The 21623-nt window shown below is 34.4% G+C and overlaps 1 protein-coding gene across 1 annotated transcript in view; it reads right to left on the reverse strand.

The window, feature by feature from the left end:
• The window catches only part of ATRNL1 (attractin like 1), an 808908-nt gene that overhangs the window by 531585 nt on the left and 255700 nt on the right, over nt 1-21623 (reverse strand). Inside the window, exon 21 of the mRNA XM_018041487.1 lies at nt 7701-7753. Coding sequence (XP_017896976.1) covers nt 7701-7753 — 53 coding nt within the window. The remainder of the gene's footprint in view (nt 1-7700; nt 7754-21623) is intronic.

A 21623-nucleotide genomic window follows, 5' to 3' on the forward strand; every position in this document is an offset into this window, starting at 1 on the left:
ATAATAATAAATTGCTTTGCATGTAATAAATACTCAATAAATACTAACATTTCTTTGCATGCTGAACAGTACTATCCATGCTTACAATTATTAATTAAGAATTTCTACTAAGCTCGAAACATTTAGAATAACTGCAAAGGCAAAATCTGTTGTTTACGAACTTTAAAAGCTGAACATTTGCTAGGTACAGTATCACAGTAAAAAATACAGAACCCTTGCTATTATCCACACACTGACTCATTGTGAGGCCTAAGATACATACTTCAACCCACTGAGTCTTACTTTTTCCTCAATGAATAACAGAAGATGAACCATGATCACCAATGTCTACATGTCGGTAATTCTAATTTACAAGTATTCATATAATATACCATAATCTCTTCAGAAGCCACCTCCCTTTGCTTCATACTATCTCCAAGTAGCTAAGCTTTCTGCAATGATACATGGAAAACCGCTCAAACTGTATTGGCTGCAAATGCTCCACAGGTTAACTAGAAAAACAAAGATTGAAACTCATTTTTATTTAAATGAATACCTGGTGCTTAAAGCTTTTCAATGATGCACTGTACCCCTTTACATAAATTAATTTAAACAATAATGTAAAGCAACTTGTACTTGATAACCTATAACATGATTTCCAAAAATTTTGGTCAAACACCCCATCAGTTAAAAAACGTGCCCACACAGCAACAATATATGTGTATTCATTTATTTATTAATAGCTTACATGTGTACTCCTAGTATATTTACTGAAAGCTTTCCTAGGAGCCACAGGCTTTTCTATTATAAGTATGGTTCTAACAAGAGAAAGTCCTGGGCTCACAGATTTTCTTTCTAGTGAGTGAAGAAAACCCACATTCAGGTAAACAAATAAGTGAGATATAACTTCATTTCAGTATAAGTGTTAGGATGGAAAAAAAAAGGTTCTCATAATCCCTGAGCAAGTCTGTTTTAGGTAAGAGTAGAGTAATAGAGATGGAGTATTTGAGGCAGAAAAATAGTCAATCCAAAAGCCATGATCTAAGATAAAGTCTGGGATATCTTAGAACAAGCAGATTAAGTCATTAAGAACTTCTATAAAAATAAATGACTGTCATAGAAATTTCCAAATGTTCAGGAATCTAATTCTGAACTCTGTCTTATTAATTTGATTCCTATACCAAACAGGAACCAGTACAATTAGAGTTACCATATGTCTGGATATCTGCCAGGTGGGAATTTCTCACCATTTTTCCTTTTTATAATTTTACTGAATATTCTAAAAGTATATCATTTAAAATAAATTTAATGATAACTTACTCCAATGCATATATTTCAAAAAATTAAACTGAATGAATTCTAATTAAAACTATATAAAATTTATATATCAATTTTGGTAAGTATATTTTCATATGAAGATATCATTTGAGAAAACAGTTTAAATTTTTTTAATTATTTAGGTCTTGTTTTCATTTTCTTTACCATGACATTTTAATTTTATTTATATATGTACATATATATACATATATATTTATATAAAAACAACTCAGGTTAAATATATCATGAATTTTACTAGAAATAGTTTTATCACCTATAGTTGACAGTGGGTGATAGAGACCCAGAAGTGGCTGTAGACCCAGGCTGCCTGGATTAAAACTGGATTTGACATTTCCTCACCCTGTGATCTTATATAAATGAATCAACTTTTCTCTGCCTATGTTTCCACAAAAGGAAAAAAAAAGGTGATAATAAGCATACCCTTCTCATTTGAGGATTTAATAAGCTAATAAATGGACAAAGCTTAGAATAACCTGGCACAGTAAGTGCTCAACAAAGTTTAACTAGTTTATCGTTATTTTAAAATCAGATGGTTTTCCAGTTTTATTTAATAAATGATCCAAAACAATGAGCTATATATCTGTGAAAAATAGTTGTTCACAATAGGAATACGAGACATGCTATTACCTCTTTTATGTGAAACCATTCTCAGGACATAATTTATTTAGAAAAGCATGCATTCGGCATCAGAAAAGCACATTCAGCATCTTCATACAAATAAGGAGCTATCAACCGTTGCTCAAGACTTATAAGGCCCTGCAAAACATTTCATCGCTTAGCAAGAAAAGTAAGTAGGGGCAAACAGCTGTTGCGCTCCCTCACAGTGGGCACCTTTACAGAGCACACACTCAGCACAGATCCGCTTGGGAGCCCTGGGGGGAGGTTTTCAGACATTTTTGCTTCCAACCAGAATAATATAACACATCTTTATAAATATACAATCAAATAAATTTTCATCTCTTTTCTAAGTTAATAGCAACTTTTTTCTCTCAGCTTTTTTCACTTTCTCATAATTGTGCTGTGTCGTCCTTCATTTTGGAATATGCTAAGATATTCAATAATTCTAAGATACACATTTAAAAACACTGGCGTATAAGCTTCAGGAAATTAAATAAAAACACATGAATCAAAGAATAAGATTAAAATGTCAACCATGTGGCTCATTTATGTTTTGCCAGATCGGTCTTCAATCCATCATTCTTCAATTTGTGAAATATAAAAATTTAGATTCTTTGTGTCACTCAAGGTCATTTCTGCTCTATTTGCAGATGTACCAGGCAGATCCTATTTAAATTGCTATTTACATTTATCATTTAAAAAGTCACATAAACCATTAAAGTACAACATATTTCATTTAAAAGAGGAGAAATTTTTTATTCTGTTTTAAAACAAAACACAGAATAGTTACACTAAACGTAAGGTTAATTCAAGTTTTAATTGTTTTCACTATTTTACATGACATAGAATTTTAAGTAATTAAATTGAGGCTGATATTTATTAATTTATAGCTATAAAAAACACTAGAAACACCACAATACACACTAGAAATATTATCTCTCATTTATGAAACAAAAGAAAAAATCAAATCCAATAAGTAATACACTTATAAATAATGTCTTTCAGTCAAGACATAAACATCAATTAAATAAATCAGTAACTGAGAGGTTTTACAGGGAGATAAATGCATAAATATTTTAATTTTTAGTAATATGAACGAAGGCAAGATGTGATCAGTGGTAGAGGTGAGAATGGAATATAAAACTAGTAACTAAAATTCTTACTCTTAAAAGAGGGAAGTGTATTATTTTCATCACAAAATTGCACACTGAACTCTAAAAAGCAATAGGAGAAAATCAAAGCAAAACAGCTATTTTTTCAGAGAAAAAGGTGACAAAAATATATTAGATGACTTGGAAATATACTGAAATACAATCAGCAGTTTGAACAGTACATATAGTAGAAGCATAAAGTAGATGATTTCAGTAAGTGGCTTTTTGTACTCTGATTCTACTCATGGAACTATATCCTCTATAACATCTTCACAGTCCAGTCTTTCATCTTGTGTTTATGGCTTTCTTCACTATAATTGCTATAAAAATTTTTCAAAATGCATTTAAGAAAAAAAGAAATTATACTACTTCGTAGCTACGACTTTTCATATTTGCCAAGAATAATTAAGTCCTTCAATGTTTACAGGGATCAATCAAATTTGACATCATTGATAGATACTTTTTTCTCATATGTGATACATGATAGCTATCAAATACATTTGATTTGGGGGTTTAAACTGATTTTTTAAAAACTACTAAGACTGTCTAGAGGATATAAGTGTTATAGTATTAGTTTCAATTAAATTAACACCACATCGCGATCAATTGCTTCAAGTTACAGTGTGGACCTGCACATTAAATTTCACTCCAGTCCTTAAAATCAGGATAGTTTCCATTAACACTATTACAAGAACTACTGATCTTTTTTCTCTTTTTTAAAAAACACCGTTTCTTTTAAATGTTATTAGTCTTTTAAGGTCTCATAATGAGTGACAAGACTGCCACCTAGTGCTTTATGACTATTCCTATAACATTGTAAAGAAACAGTGAGAGTCCTATATAAAAGATGAGCTTCCAATATGGTAGTCACTAAGTTACACGTGTCTTGAGTAATTAAAATGTGACTAATATGAATTGAGATTGGCATTAGTATAGTATAAAACCTGTATTCAAACACTTGGAAAAAATAAAAAATAGAAATAGGCCATTGATGATTTTTTATACTATGATATGTTTTAGATATTTTGAATTAAATAAAATATATTATCAAAATTAACTTCACCTGTTTAATATTTGAGATATAGCTAGTAGAAAAATTTTAATTCTACATATGGCTTACACTAGGTTAATTTGGATAGCACTGATCTAAAGAAAAATCATCTTAGTCTTAAATATAAAAGGCTTAAATGAATGTATTCATTATTTCTAAAAAATGGAATGTAATTTATTTGTGTCCATAATTATAACTAAATTACTCACTGGGGATAAAATAAACACTAAAATTTAAGAAGAATCAAACAGGAATTTCTAATTTTAAAAAGTCAGACAAAAATATGTCCCCATAAAATCCAGGATGTTTGAGAGAAGTAAATAAAATTCATGTGGAAAATACAGAGAAGGAGGATAAATTAAAACAAATAGAAAATAGACAATGTGAACATCAGTAAGGACAATAATTGCAAGCAGACTGAAACATATTAAATATGCATGTGTCCATAAGTTTATGATATAAACACAGCAAACCGAGCTGTAACCTTATTAAGCAAAGTATTCTTTATTTTGAAAACAGATATTTTTTTGAATATATTAAAAATTTATCATGCCCTTCCTATGTGCCTGTAGCAATAAATAAGCAAATGCCTCGTTCAAGGAAATTTCTTTTCACAAAAGTTTTCCAATCAAGAAATAAAGGAGTAAGAATACCAGTTTATAACCCCTAAATCAGCTGCAATCTAACATTGAGCATCAGTGTCCGCTAAGAACAAAAAAGAGACTTGCAGCATTATGTGTTTCAGTTACATGTAGAACACAAAACCACCTGTGAAAGTATTCCCTCCAAAACCATATCTGAATCTGATGAAACCTCTAAATCAGGGTTTCTCAACCCTCATGGTGTTGAAATTTGAGTCAGATGAATCTTGGTTCTAAGGAGCTCTCATGTGTAATGTAGGACATGTACCAATAGTAACCTCTACCCACTAGTAGTCCACAGGCTCCACACCCCATGCCTACTTGTGATACGTAAAAACCTCTACAAACACTGTCAAATGTCCCATAGACTACAGAAATATCTTACTAAATTGGGGGATTCTTATGTTACATTCTCAATAAAACTATAAAAAATAATTAAAACATGGGTTTTAGTAAGATTTACTTAATTGAAATCAAGAAAATTCTTAAAAATTTCAAAAAGAAGTTAAAACTGAACCACAAACTATACAGAAAATAATACTAAAAAGCAAACTTAAAAACTGGTCAACTACTTGTAAACGAATGAAACTAGAACACTTTCTAACAAGATACACAAAAATAAACTCAAAATGGATTAAAGATCTAAACGTAAGACCAGAAACTATAAACTTTTAGAGGAAAACAGGCAAAACACTCTCCGACATAAATCACAGCAGGATCCTCTAAGACCCACCTCCCAGACTATTGGAAATAAAAGCAAAAATAAACAAATGGGACCTAATTAAAATTAAAAGCTTCTGCACAACAAAGGAAACTATAAACAAGGTGAAAAGACAGCCTTCAGAATGGGAGAAAATAATAGCAAATGAAACAACTGACAAACAACTAATCTCAAAAATATACAAACAACTCCTGCAGCTCAACTCCAGAAAAATAAACAACCTAATCAAAAAATGGGCCAAAGAACTAAACAGACATTTCTCCAAAGAAGACATACAGATGGCTAACAAACACATGAAAAGATGCTCAACATCACTCATTATCAGAGAAATGCAAATCAAAACCACCATGAGGTACCATTTCATGCCAGTCAGAATGGCTGCTATCCAAAAGTCTACAAGCAATAAATGCTGGAGAGGGTGTGGAGAAAAGGGAACCCTCTTACACTGTTGGTGGGAATGCAAACTAGTACAGCCACTATGGAGAACAGTGTGGAGATTCCTTAAAAAACTGGAACTAGAACTGCCATATGACCCACCAATCCCACTGCTGGGCATACACACTGAGGAAACCAGAATTGAAAGAGACACATGTACCCCAATGTTCATCGCAGCACTGTTTATAATAGACAGGACATGGAAACAACCTAGATGTCCATCAGCAGATGAATGGATAAGAAAGCTGTGGTACATATACACAATGGAGTATTACTCAGCCATTAAAAAGAACACATTTGAATCAGTTCTAACGAGGTGGATGAAACTGGAGCCCATTACACAGAGTGAAATAAACCAAAAAGAAAAACACCAATACAGTATACTAACACATATATGGAATTTTAGAAAGATGGTAATGTTAACCCTGTATGCGAGAGAGCAAAAGAGACACAGATGTATAGAATGGACTTTTGGACTCTGTGGGAGAGGGAGAGGGTGGGAGATTTGGGAGAATGGCATGGAAACATGTTATAATAACGTCATATAAGAAACAAATCGTCAGTCCAGGTTTGATACAGGATCCTTGGGGCTGGTGCACTGGGATGACCCGGAGGGATGGTACGGGGAGGGAGGAGGGAGGGGGGTCCAGGGTGGGGAACACGTGTACGCCCGTTGCGGATTCATGTTGATGTGTGGCAGAACCAATACAATAAAGTAATTAGCCTCCAATTAAAATAAATAAATTTAAACATTAAAAAATTACATATATTTTAAAAAAAGCAAACAAATCAAATGGAGGCAAAAACAACAATTACAAACTATAAAAGAGAAGGACATCACTAAGGACAAAACCTAAAACAGATGAACTAGAAAACAAAATCCGTGGAAACAATGAATAAACCCAAAAGCCCACATTTATAAATGGGGGAAAAGAAGATGAACAACAACAAAGAATCTACCAATTAAAAAACCGCCAGATCCAGAGATCTCAATTGAATTTAGTTAATCTTTGAAGTTCACTTCATACTGTTTAACTATTCTTTTTTTCCCCTTTTATTTTTATTTATTATTTTTTTTACTTTACAATAACTATTCTTGTTTTAAAAAACAATCTTGTAAAATTCACCTTTGAAAGTTATTACCATAGTTACACAAAATGAAGTTAGAAAAGAAAAACCACACTTAGAATGGCTAAAATGTAAAAGACTATACAAAGTGCTGAGAGTTTTTGAAGAACTGAAATTCTCATACGCTGATGGTGGAAATGGAAAATAGTACAACCATTTGAGAAATCGTTTGCTTGTTTCTTGAAAGCTAAACATATATCTGCCATATGGTCACTACCCAATAACAGGATCTTTCAGTACAAAATCAGTACTGCTTTTTGGTAAAACAAAAATTGCCTCCCAGAAAAATCTATCACAGAATTCTATTTGTTCAAAATTTAACCATAATGAACAAAGATTACATTAAAATCCAGCTGAGTTACTTAAGTTTTGTTTTTTGTTGCATGTTCAAAATAAGATTTACTGCTGTTTTACTTCTCAGAGTGGAAAAAAATGCACTAAATATTAAATAATTAGAGAATATAGCAAAGAGACACTGACTTCCCTAGCAAAATATATGGAGCTATAAGATTCAAAAATAGAAATGATAAACTATTAATGATAATATTAGTTATTCAAAATGAATTTTATTATCTGTAAAATCATCTTAAACTAATAAAACAAACAAATTATCTAAAATAAAAAACACAAATACTTACAATAACATGTTCCTCTAAGTGGATTACCAACATAGCGATTTTCAGAGTCACATCTGTAGAAAAACAAAAAATGCATTTACTATTAAATAACAAAATTCAAAAGCTTCATGTTTTTCCTTCAAGCAAACAAGTAATTACACTCTACATTGAAACATATTAAAAGCTATACTATTAATTAAAGTTTTAAAAGCAAATCTTCAAAAGAATTGATGTAGAAAGCCTATATACAGACATGAGTGAGAGAATAAGTGGAAAAAACACACAAAAGGAATATAGAAGATGGGATAAAATTATGAATTTAGAGGATATGTATTCTTCCTGAACAACATGAGGAAGAATTTTCAAGTCTGGATAAAGATTTAAAGACATTTTGTATGGGAAAGTGTGGGAATTCATAAATAATATCATTTTCTTACTTCTGGTAATCAAAATTAATATATTTTCCCCAGTTTCTAAACCAATTAATCTGTATTTTTAAAAGACATCCTCAATTGTATCATGGAGAAAAGCTTTCTTTAAATCATCAAGATTAAATTCAGGAGTTCAAACTTTGAAGTCTTGTAAGCAGATTATAACGAAATGGAAGAACAGGTGAGCATTCAGTCTCAAGAATTCTAAGTTAAATTCTTCAAAAATATAGTTAACTACAACAGTAGGAGAAAATCATAAGTATTTTGAAAATTTCTGAAGTTTGTATTTTTCCAATCCCTGTTTCCAGAATTCAGTTAAAATGACATTAATGCCTAAAAGAGATATAGCTTGGTTTTGCATAATGCTAATTCTTGGAATATCCTCCAAATTTAATTATTATAAAATATATACACATGGGTAACTGAATAAAGTGCCTCAATATTAAATTATATGTAGAATTTTAAAAAGCAAGAAGGTTCTTCCAAAAACGTCTTTAGTTTTAGTAGAGTCAATCAGAACCGAAGAATACATATATATTTTAATCAACGAAGGTCCAAACACTTGAGAATAATAAAGTAAATAATCAGTTACATTCTGAATGCATTTTTCAGTCATGCTAATATTTTGTATCCATGGAAAAAAATGAAGTGAAGAGTAAATATTTTTCTACATTAACTACAAAATTATTATATAGCCCTTTATACCACTAACTTTATTCTCTGGAAAAAAGAAACTTTGGCATATAGGTTTTCTTCAGGGTATAGGTGACTTCTCCAAAAGGTACTTTTAAAATGTGTGATATATAGTAGTTTTGTAGCTTTAGAAAATGATGAAAGCCATTACTGCTGGGTTAAGCACTTCAGAATCCATACTATTCCTATATCATAGTTCCTTTCTTTAGACTTAGCTCCTTAAATCCTACCACTTTATATCAAATATATACATATGCTAAAGGACTGATTTACAATACTGCTATAATTCCTTCTCTCTCACAAAAAGTAAACTTGACTTGTTGCAAATGGATAGCTCAATACTGCACTTCCCTGGTGGCTCAGATGGTAAAGAATTTGCCTGCAATGCACAAGGACCAGGGTTTGATCCTTGAGTTGGGAAGATCCCCTGGAGAAGGGAATGGCAACCCACTCCAGTATTCTTGCCATAAGAATGCCATGGACAGAGGAGCCTGGCGGGCTACAGTCCATTGGGTCACATTTTCAGAATAGGAAAACATTCAACATAATACTCCCTGAATTTTTATGCATGATATTCCTTGCATATCTTATTGCCTAAATATTGAGTAGAGGACTTTCAAGTTCCCATAGCAATTTAACATGACAAACTTTGACAAACGACAAGGGATTTCAAATACTTTTTAATTTATCAATGAGTTAACTTTATAAGCTCCAACCCAAACCTATTTTCCAATATGGAAGTTATGAAGTTTCCATTCTTGTTATTAATAATTCATTTTTTAAAATAATCAATATAATTATAACATGTATACCTTCAACATAATTTTGACAAGGAATATTTAAAATTTTATTTTCTCTAAACCACAAATTTTCTCAGAAGGATGAAATTCTATGTTTCTGTTTAGGAAATAACTTCTGCTGGCTTTCATTACCCAAACTTAGAATTTTAAGAGAAATAAGAAATTAACACGACCTTGATAAGAATAAAATTCAAAGGCTTTACAGAGTTCTTGAAGGTATTCAATATGAAAATGACATTCTCTTTACATTTTCAAACTCAAAAAAGTAAATTAGAAACAACGTTGTCTAACAGACTTCATATTAATCGTTATTGAAAAATTTTGAATGATTAAAAGTACTTTCAAAATATGAGCTGAGTTTAAACACCAGTTTTTGGCATTTTAATTTCAGATTTCATTTAAAGAATCACCAGTGTTTACAAACAACTGAGAAAATAAATAGTTGCAAAGGAAACATAGTGAAATTTCAGACATAAAATTCAGCTGGAAAAACACAAGAGCAGATATAAGTAAACTGAAAGACGTTCCTTGTTTCTCATTAGGCTATCTCAAGAGCATCACGCTGGCAGTTAATTTCAAAGATAATGGTTAATTTGATCTAAGAAAAATTCTAATGAGCTTTAAAGGAGCTAGAAAAGTTGATCTTAATGTTCACATGCAGGAATAAACATACAAGAACAGCTAGAAGCAACAATGAAGGGAAGGGCTTTGAGGGGACCTAGACTGAAAAGACATTAAAATATACTCAACATGTATATAATTAAAACAATATGGAATTTGTACATCAATAGAAAGATAAATGGTACAGAACAGAAATTCCAGAAATAGGTACAGCTACTATTTACTAAAATTCTAATGTATGATAAACGCAGTGTTTTAAATGACTGGGGTAAAAAGATAGTCATCCTCTTACATAGTACTTGAGACAACTGGATAACCATTTGGAAAAATGTAAGATTAGATTCAATCCTCACACCACGCACACACACAAAACACTAAACATAATTATAGAAGTGCTAGCCATCATCTTTGCTAAATTTTCTGGCTTAGAAGTAAGTCACATGCCCTGCCCATACTCCAGGAAAGGGGATTATACAACAGTGTGTGAAGACCAGCAGGCAGAAATTATCGGTAGTCACCTAAGCATCTGTCCACAATAATATTTTTGTTATACAGAAAGTTTTTATGATAAGATATTTTGATACAATTATTTGAGAGATGAGTATGTACAATTTAATTCACATAATAAATAATTTGAGAAGCTAAAAGTATTTGACTGAGGTCAAACTCAGATTATAAGGGGTAAAGAGAATATGAATGGAAAAGTATACACATAAATAATTCTTCAAACCAATTAGTATGGTACTATATAGATTACATTAATAATAATTCTGTTATATAAGCTAAGTAATGTTTTTAAAATTCAGAATCTTTCTGTATAAAGATTAGAAACAAACATTAAAAGCCTTCAGAAGTCTTCTGCCTGGCTTAATTAAAAACATAACTTCAAAGTATTCCTGGGTCTAAGCAAAGAGATAATCATCCTCTGTTCCCACTAAGCAAACAGCCAGACCTTTTTATAAAACAGGCTTAGGCTGAAATATTCATTAGGGACTTTGCAGGGTAAATATTATCATTACATGGCACCTAAATAATGGTTACCATTTATTTCTGTGATCATATTAAATCATAAATATCATTTTGAAAGAACAAAATATGAGATAATCCCCCTTTTCTAAGTGTTAAAATATCACCTTTCATTTTGTTCCTACTGATGTAAATACTTATATATATTTTTATATATATATATTTTACTGTAAGATACAATTTTTCTACTCAGAAGCTAAAGAAGGGTTAAATCTAATTGCTATAATTTGAAATATCAAAACATAATATTTAAAACAACTGAGAACCTGATAAATTTATGTTTTCATAAAAATTATGAAAGTTATACACAAGGACACACTTGCTTTTGTTTTGCTTTTCCTCTAAAGGGACTCATAAAAATCATATAAACAAAAAGATTATATTAAGTAATATCACAGTATCAATATTGATATCATACTTCTAAGACAATGTATCATAAACAAACAGTAAAAATTCAGACATGAATGTATGGTAAATCCTGAAATAGTAGAAGAGGTACAGGTTCTAAAACTGTAATGCTATTTACGGACTTGAGAGTCCAGTAATAATAAATAGAACTAGCCAGGTAATTAAAAACTACTAAAAAGAGTAGGTTTCTTTTTTTTTAATACTTAAAAATATTGGAAAGCAAAGGGGTGAAAAATTACCAGGCCAAGATGCAGAGAAGGATAGAATCCCAGGATGCTGAACCATTTCAGGGGTCCCTTTGTCTCCAGTTATGAGTGGGAACAGCACATCACAGAAAAATATTGGAGCCCAGGCACACCAAAGACTGGTAAACTTAACTCAAAGTGAAATTTTAGGATTAAAGGCATTAAAAGGCCTTCCAGAGACCACAAATCTACTTTGCATGCTAAATCGCTTCAGTCGTTTCCAACTCTTTGTGACCGTATGGACGGTAGTCTGCCAGGCTCCTTTGTCCACGGGATTCTCCAGGCAAGAATACTGAAGTGGGTTGCCATTACCTCCTCCAGGGGATGTTCCTGACACAGGATTTAAACTTGTGTCTATTATGTCTCCTGTATTGACAGGATAATTCTTTACCACCAGTGCCACCTATGAAGCCCAAATCTACTTTGACCCATCCTTATCCCAGAAAATCATAAGATACTACTCTTCTCAGGCACATAGGAGAATTAAATTCTCTTATGATTTAAGCAACGGTCTCAAATTTTCTACAAACATATTTTGCCAATATGGCATCAATAAAAAATGACCAGGCACAGACAGAAATAGACAAGAAAACAAGAACAGGAACCAGCAGAAACTAAGGATAATGGAAACAGAGCCATGGGAATTTAGAAAAAAGCCACTGGCTTTAAAATAACTGTTAAATTGGAGAAGACAACAAGCAAGAATAAAAATCTGTCTAAATTTTGGAAACTATAAAAGGCAACTAGAAACTATAATAGATGAAGAATTAGAATTCAGTCTGAAAAACTAGAAAATAAAAACAAGAAAATGAAAATACGATAACCAAAATTAAGAACTGGATGGATGAGATTAACAGCAAACTATACACAGTGGGGGAAAAAAAACAGTAAACTGAAAATAGGTCAGGAGAGAGTGGAAAAATATGAAGAAGAAATAACATCTATGGTGCTACTGGTTCCGAAAGCAGAAGACAGACAGAATGGAGAAGAAGCCACATTTGAAGAGTATTAGAAATTTCTGGGATGCCCAACATGATACATGAAAAATAATAACTTCAGCAATCACTGAAAAATTGGCAAAATAGAGAAAAAACTTAAAGAGTAAAAGAGGCCTAGGAAGAAATTAAAAATCTGAATAGCTTATTAGTCTTAAATAAATTCAATAGTTTATATGTCATTTTAAAGATGTAATTAAAACCTTTTGACAAAAGAAAAATCTAAAACTATCTGGTCACCTTGTTGATATTACCTAATACAGGGAAAGACAAGGAAATTGTAAACAGAACCCCCAAAAAGCACTAACCATTTGGAAAAGATTGATGTATTGGATTATATTAAAACTAAGAACTTCTCTTCATCAATGACATACAAAACAGTGTGAAAACCTAAACCATACAGTGACATTTACCACACACATCATCAATAGAAGATATGCATCCGGAATATATAAAACATTACTACAAAAAATTAAGAAAAAGAGAACAGAATAGGAAAAAAAAATCACAAGAAACTTAAAAGAGCACTATTTCAGAAAAGAGAACTTCAATTGATGATTAAACACATAAAATTGTTTAAATATTAAGCATACTAAATCTTAGAGAACTAAAGAAGCCCTTCAGTTCTTAAGAAGATGTAAATTCAAATTGCAACCTATCAATTATACATTCATCAGAATCCTTAAATTTAAAATGTCTTATAACAGCAAGTATTGTCAAGAGTGTAGAGCATTAAGTAAATTCATACAGCCCTGGAAAGCATATAATTTCAGATAGCAATTTTATAAGAGCTAATCCTCTAAAATTGAAAAAACGGGCGCCCAACAAAGACTATTAAAAATGTCTGCACTTGTGAATCAAGAGACACATGAGAATCCTCTAAGCCCACCAATTTAAATGGTTTAAAAAAAAACTAGAATTATCAATAGAAAAATAGAAGAATGATTATATGAAGTGAGGTATAATCATATCAGTATAATCAAATACTCTATGGCATTGAAAACATCAAATTATAGTTACATGGATGCAGTTATTTATTCTTTCAGGCTCCACGGTTTTCACAGTTCTTTCTATAACACAATGGTATCTTCCAAGGTGAAATCCTTCCAGACTTTCAGGATGTTCACCTTATCAGAGTTCCCTTCCATAGCATTGACAATCCTTTTTATTGAGTCCTGTATATAATGAACCTTAAAGGTTCTTATGAGGCCCTGATCTAGAGGCTGAGTAAGAGACATTGTGGGAGAGGGCAAGTAGAGCTTTGGATGCCTTCAGTATCATTGAAGTCAAGATGTGGGTGGCCAGGGGGCACTGCCCAATATCAAAAAGAACTTTAAAAGGCAGTTCCTTACAGGCAGACTTCCCTGGTGGCTCAGACGGTAAAGCGTCTGCCTACAATGCAGGAGACTTGGGTTTGATCCCTGGGTAGGGAAGATCCCCTGGAGAAGGAAATGGCAACCCACTCCAGTACTCTTGCCTGGAAAATCCCATGAGCAGAGGAGCGAGGTAGGCTTCAGCCCATAGGGTTGCAGAGTAGGACACGACTAAGCAGCTTCACTATGGGCAAGGTACTTCCTGACTTTAGGAACAAAGCATCAATGAGACCAATTAAAAAAAAATATATATATATATATTTTTTTTTCCCTTGTCTAGGCCTTCTTGTACAACCAAAGACAATCTTTTCCTTTCTAGGTTCCTTGGTTGGCAGCTTTATAGATAATGGCAATCCTGATCATAAACCTGATTTCATTTACACAAAACAGTAGAGTTAGCCTATCCCTTCCTGATTTAATCCTGGTGTGTGCTTCTCTTCCTTACTCATAGAAGTCCTTCGTGGCTTTTTTTTTTTTTTTTTAAGAATAGAACATTTTCATCTGCATTAAAAATCTGCTCGAGAAGATATCCTTTCTCATCAATGAGTTTCTTAATGGCATCTGGGAAGTCATTTGCTCTCTCTCAGTCAGCAGAAGCTGCTTCTCCTGTCCTCTTGACATCTTTAAGCCAAACCTCTTTTTAAAATTATCAAACCATTCTTTTTTTTTTTTAATTTAATTTAATTTTTTTTAAATTTTAAAATCTTTAATTCTTACATGCGTTCCCAAACATGAACCCCCCTCCCACCTCCCTCCCCACAACATCTCTCTGGGTCATCCCCATGCACCAGCCCCAAGCATGCTGCACCCTACGTCAGACATGGACTGGCGATTCAATTCTTACATGACAGTATACATGTTAGAATTCCCATTCTACCAAATCATCCCACCCTCTCCCTCTCCCTCTGAGTCCAAAAGTCCGTTATACACATCTGTGTCTTTTTTCCTGTCTTGCATACAGGGTCGTCATTGCCATCTTCCTAAATTCCATATATATGTGTTAGTATACTGTATTGGTGTTTTTCTTTCTGGCTTACTTCACTCTGTTTAATTGGCTCCAGTTTCATCCATCTCATCAGAACTGATTCAAATGAATTCTTTTTTACGGCTGAGTAATACTCCATTGTGTATATGTACCACAGCTTTCTTATCCATTCATCTACTGATGGACATCTAGGTTGTTTCCATGTCCTGGCTATTATAAACAGTGCTGCGATGAACATTGGGGTACATGTGTCTCTTTCAATTCTGGTTTCCTCAGTGCATATGCCCAGCAGTGGGATTGCTGGGTCATAAGGTAGTTCTATTTGCAATTTTTTAAGGACTCTCCACACTGTTCTCCATAGTGGCTGTACTAGTTTGCATTCCCACCAACAGTGTAGGAGGGTTCCCTTTTCTCCACACCCTCTCCAGCATTTATTGCTTGCAGATTTTTGGATCGCAGCCATTCTGACTGGTGTGTAGTGGTACCTCATTGTGGTTTTGATTTGCATTTCTCTAATAATGAGTGACGTTGAGCATCTTTTCATGTGTTTGTTAGCCATCTGTATGTCTTCTTTGGAGAAATGTCTATTTAGTTCTTTGGCCCATTTTTTGATTGGGTCGTTTATTTTTCTGGAATTGAGCTGCAGAAGTTGCTTGTATATTTTTGAGATTAGTTGTTTGTCAGTTGCTTCATTTGCTATTATTTTCTCCCATTCAGAAGGCTGTCTTTTCACCTTGCTTATATTTTCCTTTGTTGTGCAGAAGCTTTTAATTTTAATTAGATCCCACTTGCTAATTTTTGCTTTTATTTCCAGAATTCTGGGAGGTGGATCATAGAGGATCCTGCTGTGATTTATGTCGGAGAGTGTTTTGCCTATGTTCTCCTCTAGGAGTTTTATAGTTTCTGATCTTACATTTAGATCTTTAATCCATTTTGAGTTTATTTTCGTGTGCGGTGTTAGAAAGTGATCTAGTTTCATTCTTTTACAAGTGGTTGACCAGTTTTCCCAGCACCACTTGTTAAAGAGATTGTCTTTACTCCATTGTATATTCTTGCCTCCTTTGTCAAAGATAAGGTGTCCATATGTGTGTGGATTTATCTCTGGGCTTTCTATTTTGTTCCATTGATCTATATGTCTGTCTTTGTGCCAGTACCATACTGTCTTAATGACTGTGGCTTTGTAGTAGAGCCTGAAGTCAGGCAAGTTGATTCCTCCAGTTCCATTCTTCTTTCTCAAGATTGCTTTGGCTATTCGAGGTTTTTTGTATTTCCATACAAATCTTGAAATTATTTGTTCTAGTTCTGTGAAAAATGTGGCTGGTAGCTTGACAGGGATTGCGTTGAATTTGTAAATTGCTTTGGGTAGTATACTCATTTTCACTATATTGATTCTTCCGATCCATGAACATGGTATATTTCTCCATCTATTAGTGTCCTCTTTGATTTCTTTCATCAGTGTTTTATAGTTTTCTATATATAGGTCTTTAGTTTCTTTAGGTAGATATATTCCTAAGTATTTTATTCTTTTCGTTGCAATGGTGAATGGAATTGTTTCCTTAATTTCTTTTTCTACTTTCTCATTATTCGTGTATAGGAATGCAAGGGATTTCTGTGTGTTGATTTTATATCCTGCAACTTTACTATATTCATTGATTAGCTCTAGTAATTTTGTGGTGGAGCCTTTGACAAAATTCAACATCCACTTATGATAAAAACTCTCCAGAAAGCAGGAATAGAAGGAACATACCTCAACATAATAAAAGCTATATATGACAAACCCACAGCAAACATTATCCTCAATGGTGAAAAATTGAAAGCATTTCCCCTAAAGTCAGGAACAAGACAAGGGTGTCCACTTTCACCGCTACTATTCAACATAGTTCTGGAAGTTTTGGCCACAGCAATCAGAACAGAAAAAGAAATAAAAGGAATCCAAATTGGAAAAGAAGAAGTAAAACTCTCACTGTTTGCAGATGACATGATCCTCTACATGGAAAACCCTAAAGACTCCACCACAAAATTACTAGAGCTAATCAATGAATATAGTAAAGTTGCAGGATATAAAATCAAACCATTCTTTGCTGACAAAATTCTCCAGCTGTAGACCCTTCACCTTCCTTTTGCTGTAAGCTGACATATAATGACTTCACTTATCCTTGAATAAGAGACAGCTATAGGTGTACATTTCTTAGAGAAATCGTAAAAAAAAAAACTAAATAAACTGCATTTTCAATATTAGATTAAAGCTATTATGCAATGAGTACAAGGGTTGAGCACCTTCTGGGGTAGCAGAAGTGACAGCTTCACAAATTTCCTATTGTTTTATATTTTACAATGGTCCTTATGCTGGATTCATTAATCTTGCAATGGCAGCTACAGACCTCAATCTATAGGACATAGCAAGCAATTAAACTTTTTCCTATAGTGTCATGACTTTGCTTCTCAGGAGCACTTCCAGTATCACAGGCGGCACTTCATATGGGTCCCCTGGTTTCAAGGTTTACAACACTGCACCAAACACGATGAAAAATACACAAGAACCATGAAAGACCACTTTTTACAGTGATGTATAATTTACTGGACATAAGAACTGCTCGTGAAGATATGATTAGCATCACAAGGCATTTAAAGTGGATATTCATAGCACTTGAGCTCACCGCAATAGCAACACAAGTGGCTACAAGATTATTACAGTAGTAAACTATGTATTATTGTCAATTTCACGCAGTTATAATTTAATACTGCATCTTCACATTTATTTACATTAATTCCAACTGCAAATGGGGCCTTGTAAGGTCTTATAAGTGCATACATAACTTTTCACTAATTTTACCTTTTCATAATAAATTTTTAAAGGCTTCCCAGGTGGAGCTAGTGGTAAAGAAGTCGCCTGCCAATACAGAAGGCATAAGAGAGGCCAGCTCAAACCCTGGGTTGGGAAGATCCCCTGGAGGAGGGCATGCCAAACCACTCCAGTATTCTTGCCTGGAGAATCCCATGGACAGAGGAGCCTGGCAGGCTACAGTCCATTGGGTCACAAAGAGTCAGACACGACTGAAGCAACTTAGCACATAATAAATTTTTGTTTATTTTAGTAAATGATAAATTAGTATCAACACATTTTATACATTCATGACATTTTTATTAATTTTTTCAATGCTTCTCGATTATAGGGTTTGTCTGTGATTTTTTTCCAAATTGTCCCAAATATTCAAACATTTTTTCCAATATATAATTGTTTAAGAGGACCCATCCAGTTGAAACACATGTTGTTCACAGGCCACTTGTAGTCTCATACCACTGTAGTTGGAAAAGATGTTTGATACAATTTCAAACTTCTTTTAATCCACTGCCCCAATATTTAATGTTTTTAATGTCATATTATCTTTTTGTTCTGTATATCCCTTAACTACTTATTGTGAATACAGAAGATTTTACTATGTTTGTCTTTTAACATACTAGCTTCAAAAGTAGCTGGTCTATTACTTTTTATTGTATGTTTGATTTTACCAATGAGATTTTCCTTTTCATAATTTTCACATTTCTACGTGGCCTCTTCTTTTCCACTTAGAGAAGTCCTGTTAACACATCTGGCCTTTAAGACCGGTTTTGTGGTGCTGAACTCTTTCAGCTTTTGCTTGTCTGTGAACTCTTCACCTATCCCTTCAAATGTGACTAACTTTACTTGGTAAAATATTGCCCAGTTCAGTTCAGTTCAGTTGCTCAGTCGTGTCCGACTCTTTGAGACCCCATGAATCGCAGCACGCCAGGCCTCCCTGTCCATCACCAACTCCCGGAATTCACTCAGACTCATGTCCATCGTGTCAGTGATGCCATCCAGCCATCTCATCCTCGGTCATCCCCTTCTCCTCCTGCCCCCAATCCCTCCCAGCATCAGAGTCTTTTCCAATGAGTCAACTCTTCACATGAGGTGGCCAAAGTACTGGAGTTTCAGCTTTAGCATCATTCCTTCCAAAGAAATCCCAGGGCTGATCTCCTTTAGGATGGACTGGTTGGATCTCCTTGCAGTCCAAGGGGCTCTCAAGAGTCTTCTCCAACACCACAGTTCAAAAGCATCAATTCTTCAGCACTCAGCCTTCTTCACAGTCCAACTCTCACATCCATACATGACTACTGGAAAAACCATAGCCTTGACTAGATGGACCTTAGTCGGCAAAGTAATATCTCTGCTTTTGACTATGCTATCTAGGTTGGTCATAACTTTTCTTCCAAGGAGTAAGCGTCTTTTAAAATATTGTTGGTTGTAGGCATTTTCTTATCACTTTGAATGCACTGTGCCTTTCCTTTCTGGTCTGCAAAGGTTCTACTGGAAAGTCAGTTTATAGTCTTGAGTTCCCATGTATGTAATCAGCTGCTTTTCACTTGATGCTTATGAAATTCTCTTTTACTTTAATTTTTGCCATTTTAAATATAATGTGTTTTGATGTAGACCTCTTTGGATTCATCTTCTTTTGGACTCTGTTCCTGGGCCTGGATGTCCGTTTCCTTCCCCAGGTTGGTAAAGTTTTCAGATATTATTTCTTCAAATAAATTCTCTGTCCCTTTCTCTCCCTTCTCTGTTTGCCATCTGTATAATGAAAATGTCAGTACATTTTATGCTATCTCAGAGGTCTCTTAAACTATCCTTATTTCTTTTTTTTTTTCATTTTTCTGTTCAGTTTGGGTATTTTCACATACTCTGTCTTCCAGTTGGCTGGTCCTGTTCCTCCATCTCATTTAAGCCACTGTTGATTCGTTTCAGTGTTTTTTTCATTTCAGTTATGGTACTGTTCAGATTCTCACTGTGTTCATCCATTCTTCTCCCAAGTTTAGTGAGCATCTTTATGATCATTACTTTGAAAGTTTTATTGGGCAGATTGCTTATCTCCAGTTCGTTTAGTTCTGTTTCAGAAGTTGTGTCTCATTCCCTTATTTGGACATATTCCTCCCTCTTATTTTGCTTAATGCTCTGAGTTTATTTCTATTTCTTAGGTAGGTGGGTTATGTTTCCCAGTCTTCAAGAAGTGGCCTTCTGTAGGAGATTGTCCTATGCAGCCCAGAAATACTTCTGGTAACACTTGCCTCTGGTAACCAGAACTATATGATGAAGGGGTACCCCCTATATGAGCTGTGTGTACCCTTCTGTACGACACTACATACTCCTGTGGGTATGCTGGTAGGCAGATGTGGCCTCTGGTCTGGTGAGCTATGAGACCATGCTTTACATAGTAGCTGCAGGCCCACTAGAATGTGGGGTAGGCTTCCTGTATAGTTGGCTGAATGGCCCAGGGAAAGTGGATGGCAGGTTCAAGGCTGCTACCAGCTCACTGGTGGTCAGGGCCAGAACCTCACACGACTGTTTGCACCCCCCTGCAGGGACTGGGGCTTGTGCCAGCTCAGTGATGGGTGGGTAAGTCCCTGGTGGAAAGAGGCTACAGGGAGAATTCCAAAATGACACGTGCCAGTGCCAGTGCTGTCACTGTCACAGTAGAACAAGATCGCAGCACCGTCTGCCACCAGTATCTCCACCGCAGGCAGAGATCCAGCTGCTTCCCGCCTCACTGGGAAGCTCTCCAAAATGAGCGCGTGCATCTGACCTAGGCTCCTTTCAAACTACTGCCTCAGCACTGGGACTCAAAGGGTTTGAGATTTTCTGCACATCCTTGAAGAGAGGAGTCTCTGTTTCCAGTAGCTCCCTGGCTTTCATGAATGTGAGCCCTGCCGCTTTTCAAAGCCAGACATTCTGAGAGCTTGTCTTTCTGGTATTGGCTCAGTGGGCTGAGAAGCCCAATGTGAGGCTCAGACCCACTACTCCTTCATGACTGTAATATTTCTACCATTTGTGGATCACCAGCCCAGTGGTGTGGGTCCTGAATATACTGTGTCGCCACCTCACTTACTCATCTCATTGTGGTTCCTTAATGTCTTTTATAGCAGGAATGTCCTTTCTGCTAGTCTTCACGTCAATGTCATAGATAGTTTTCCTGTAATTAGTTGTAATTTTGATGTGTCTATGGGAGGAAATCAGTTCAGGTTCTTCCTACTCTGTCCTCTTGGTCACTATATTTTACAATTATTTTATTCTAACAATCCCAACAATTCTATATGTATTGAGACCTCCTCTGACATTCTAGGGTTAAAACCACTTAACTTTGCACATGAATTTGAGCAAACTCTGGGAGACAGTGAAGGACAGGGAAGTCTGGTGTGCTGCAGTCCATGGGGTCACAAAGAATCAGACACAACTGAGCAACTGAATAACATCTTTGTTATGTCTGATGTCAATGCAATCATCAAACCGGAGATCAAGGACAAGGCAAAGTCTCCTTAGAGCCAGCTACCAATGACAAAAGCTCTGATAAAAGAA

The sequence above is a fragment of the Capra hircus genome, chromosome 26 (assembly GCF_001704415.2).
Source record: "Capra hircus breed San Clemente chromosome 26, ASM170441v1, whole genome shotgun sequence".
In the NCBI taxonomy this organism is placed as follows: Eukaryota; Metazoa; Chordata; class Mammalia; order Artiodactyla; family Bovidae; genus Capra; species Capra hircus.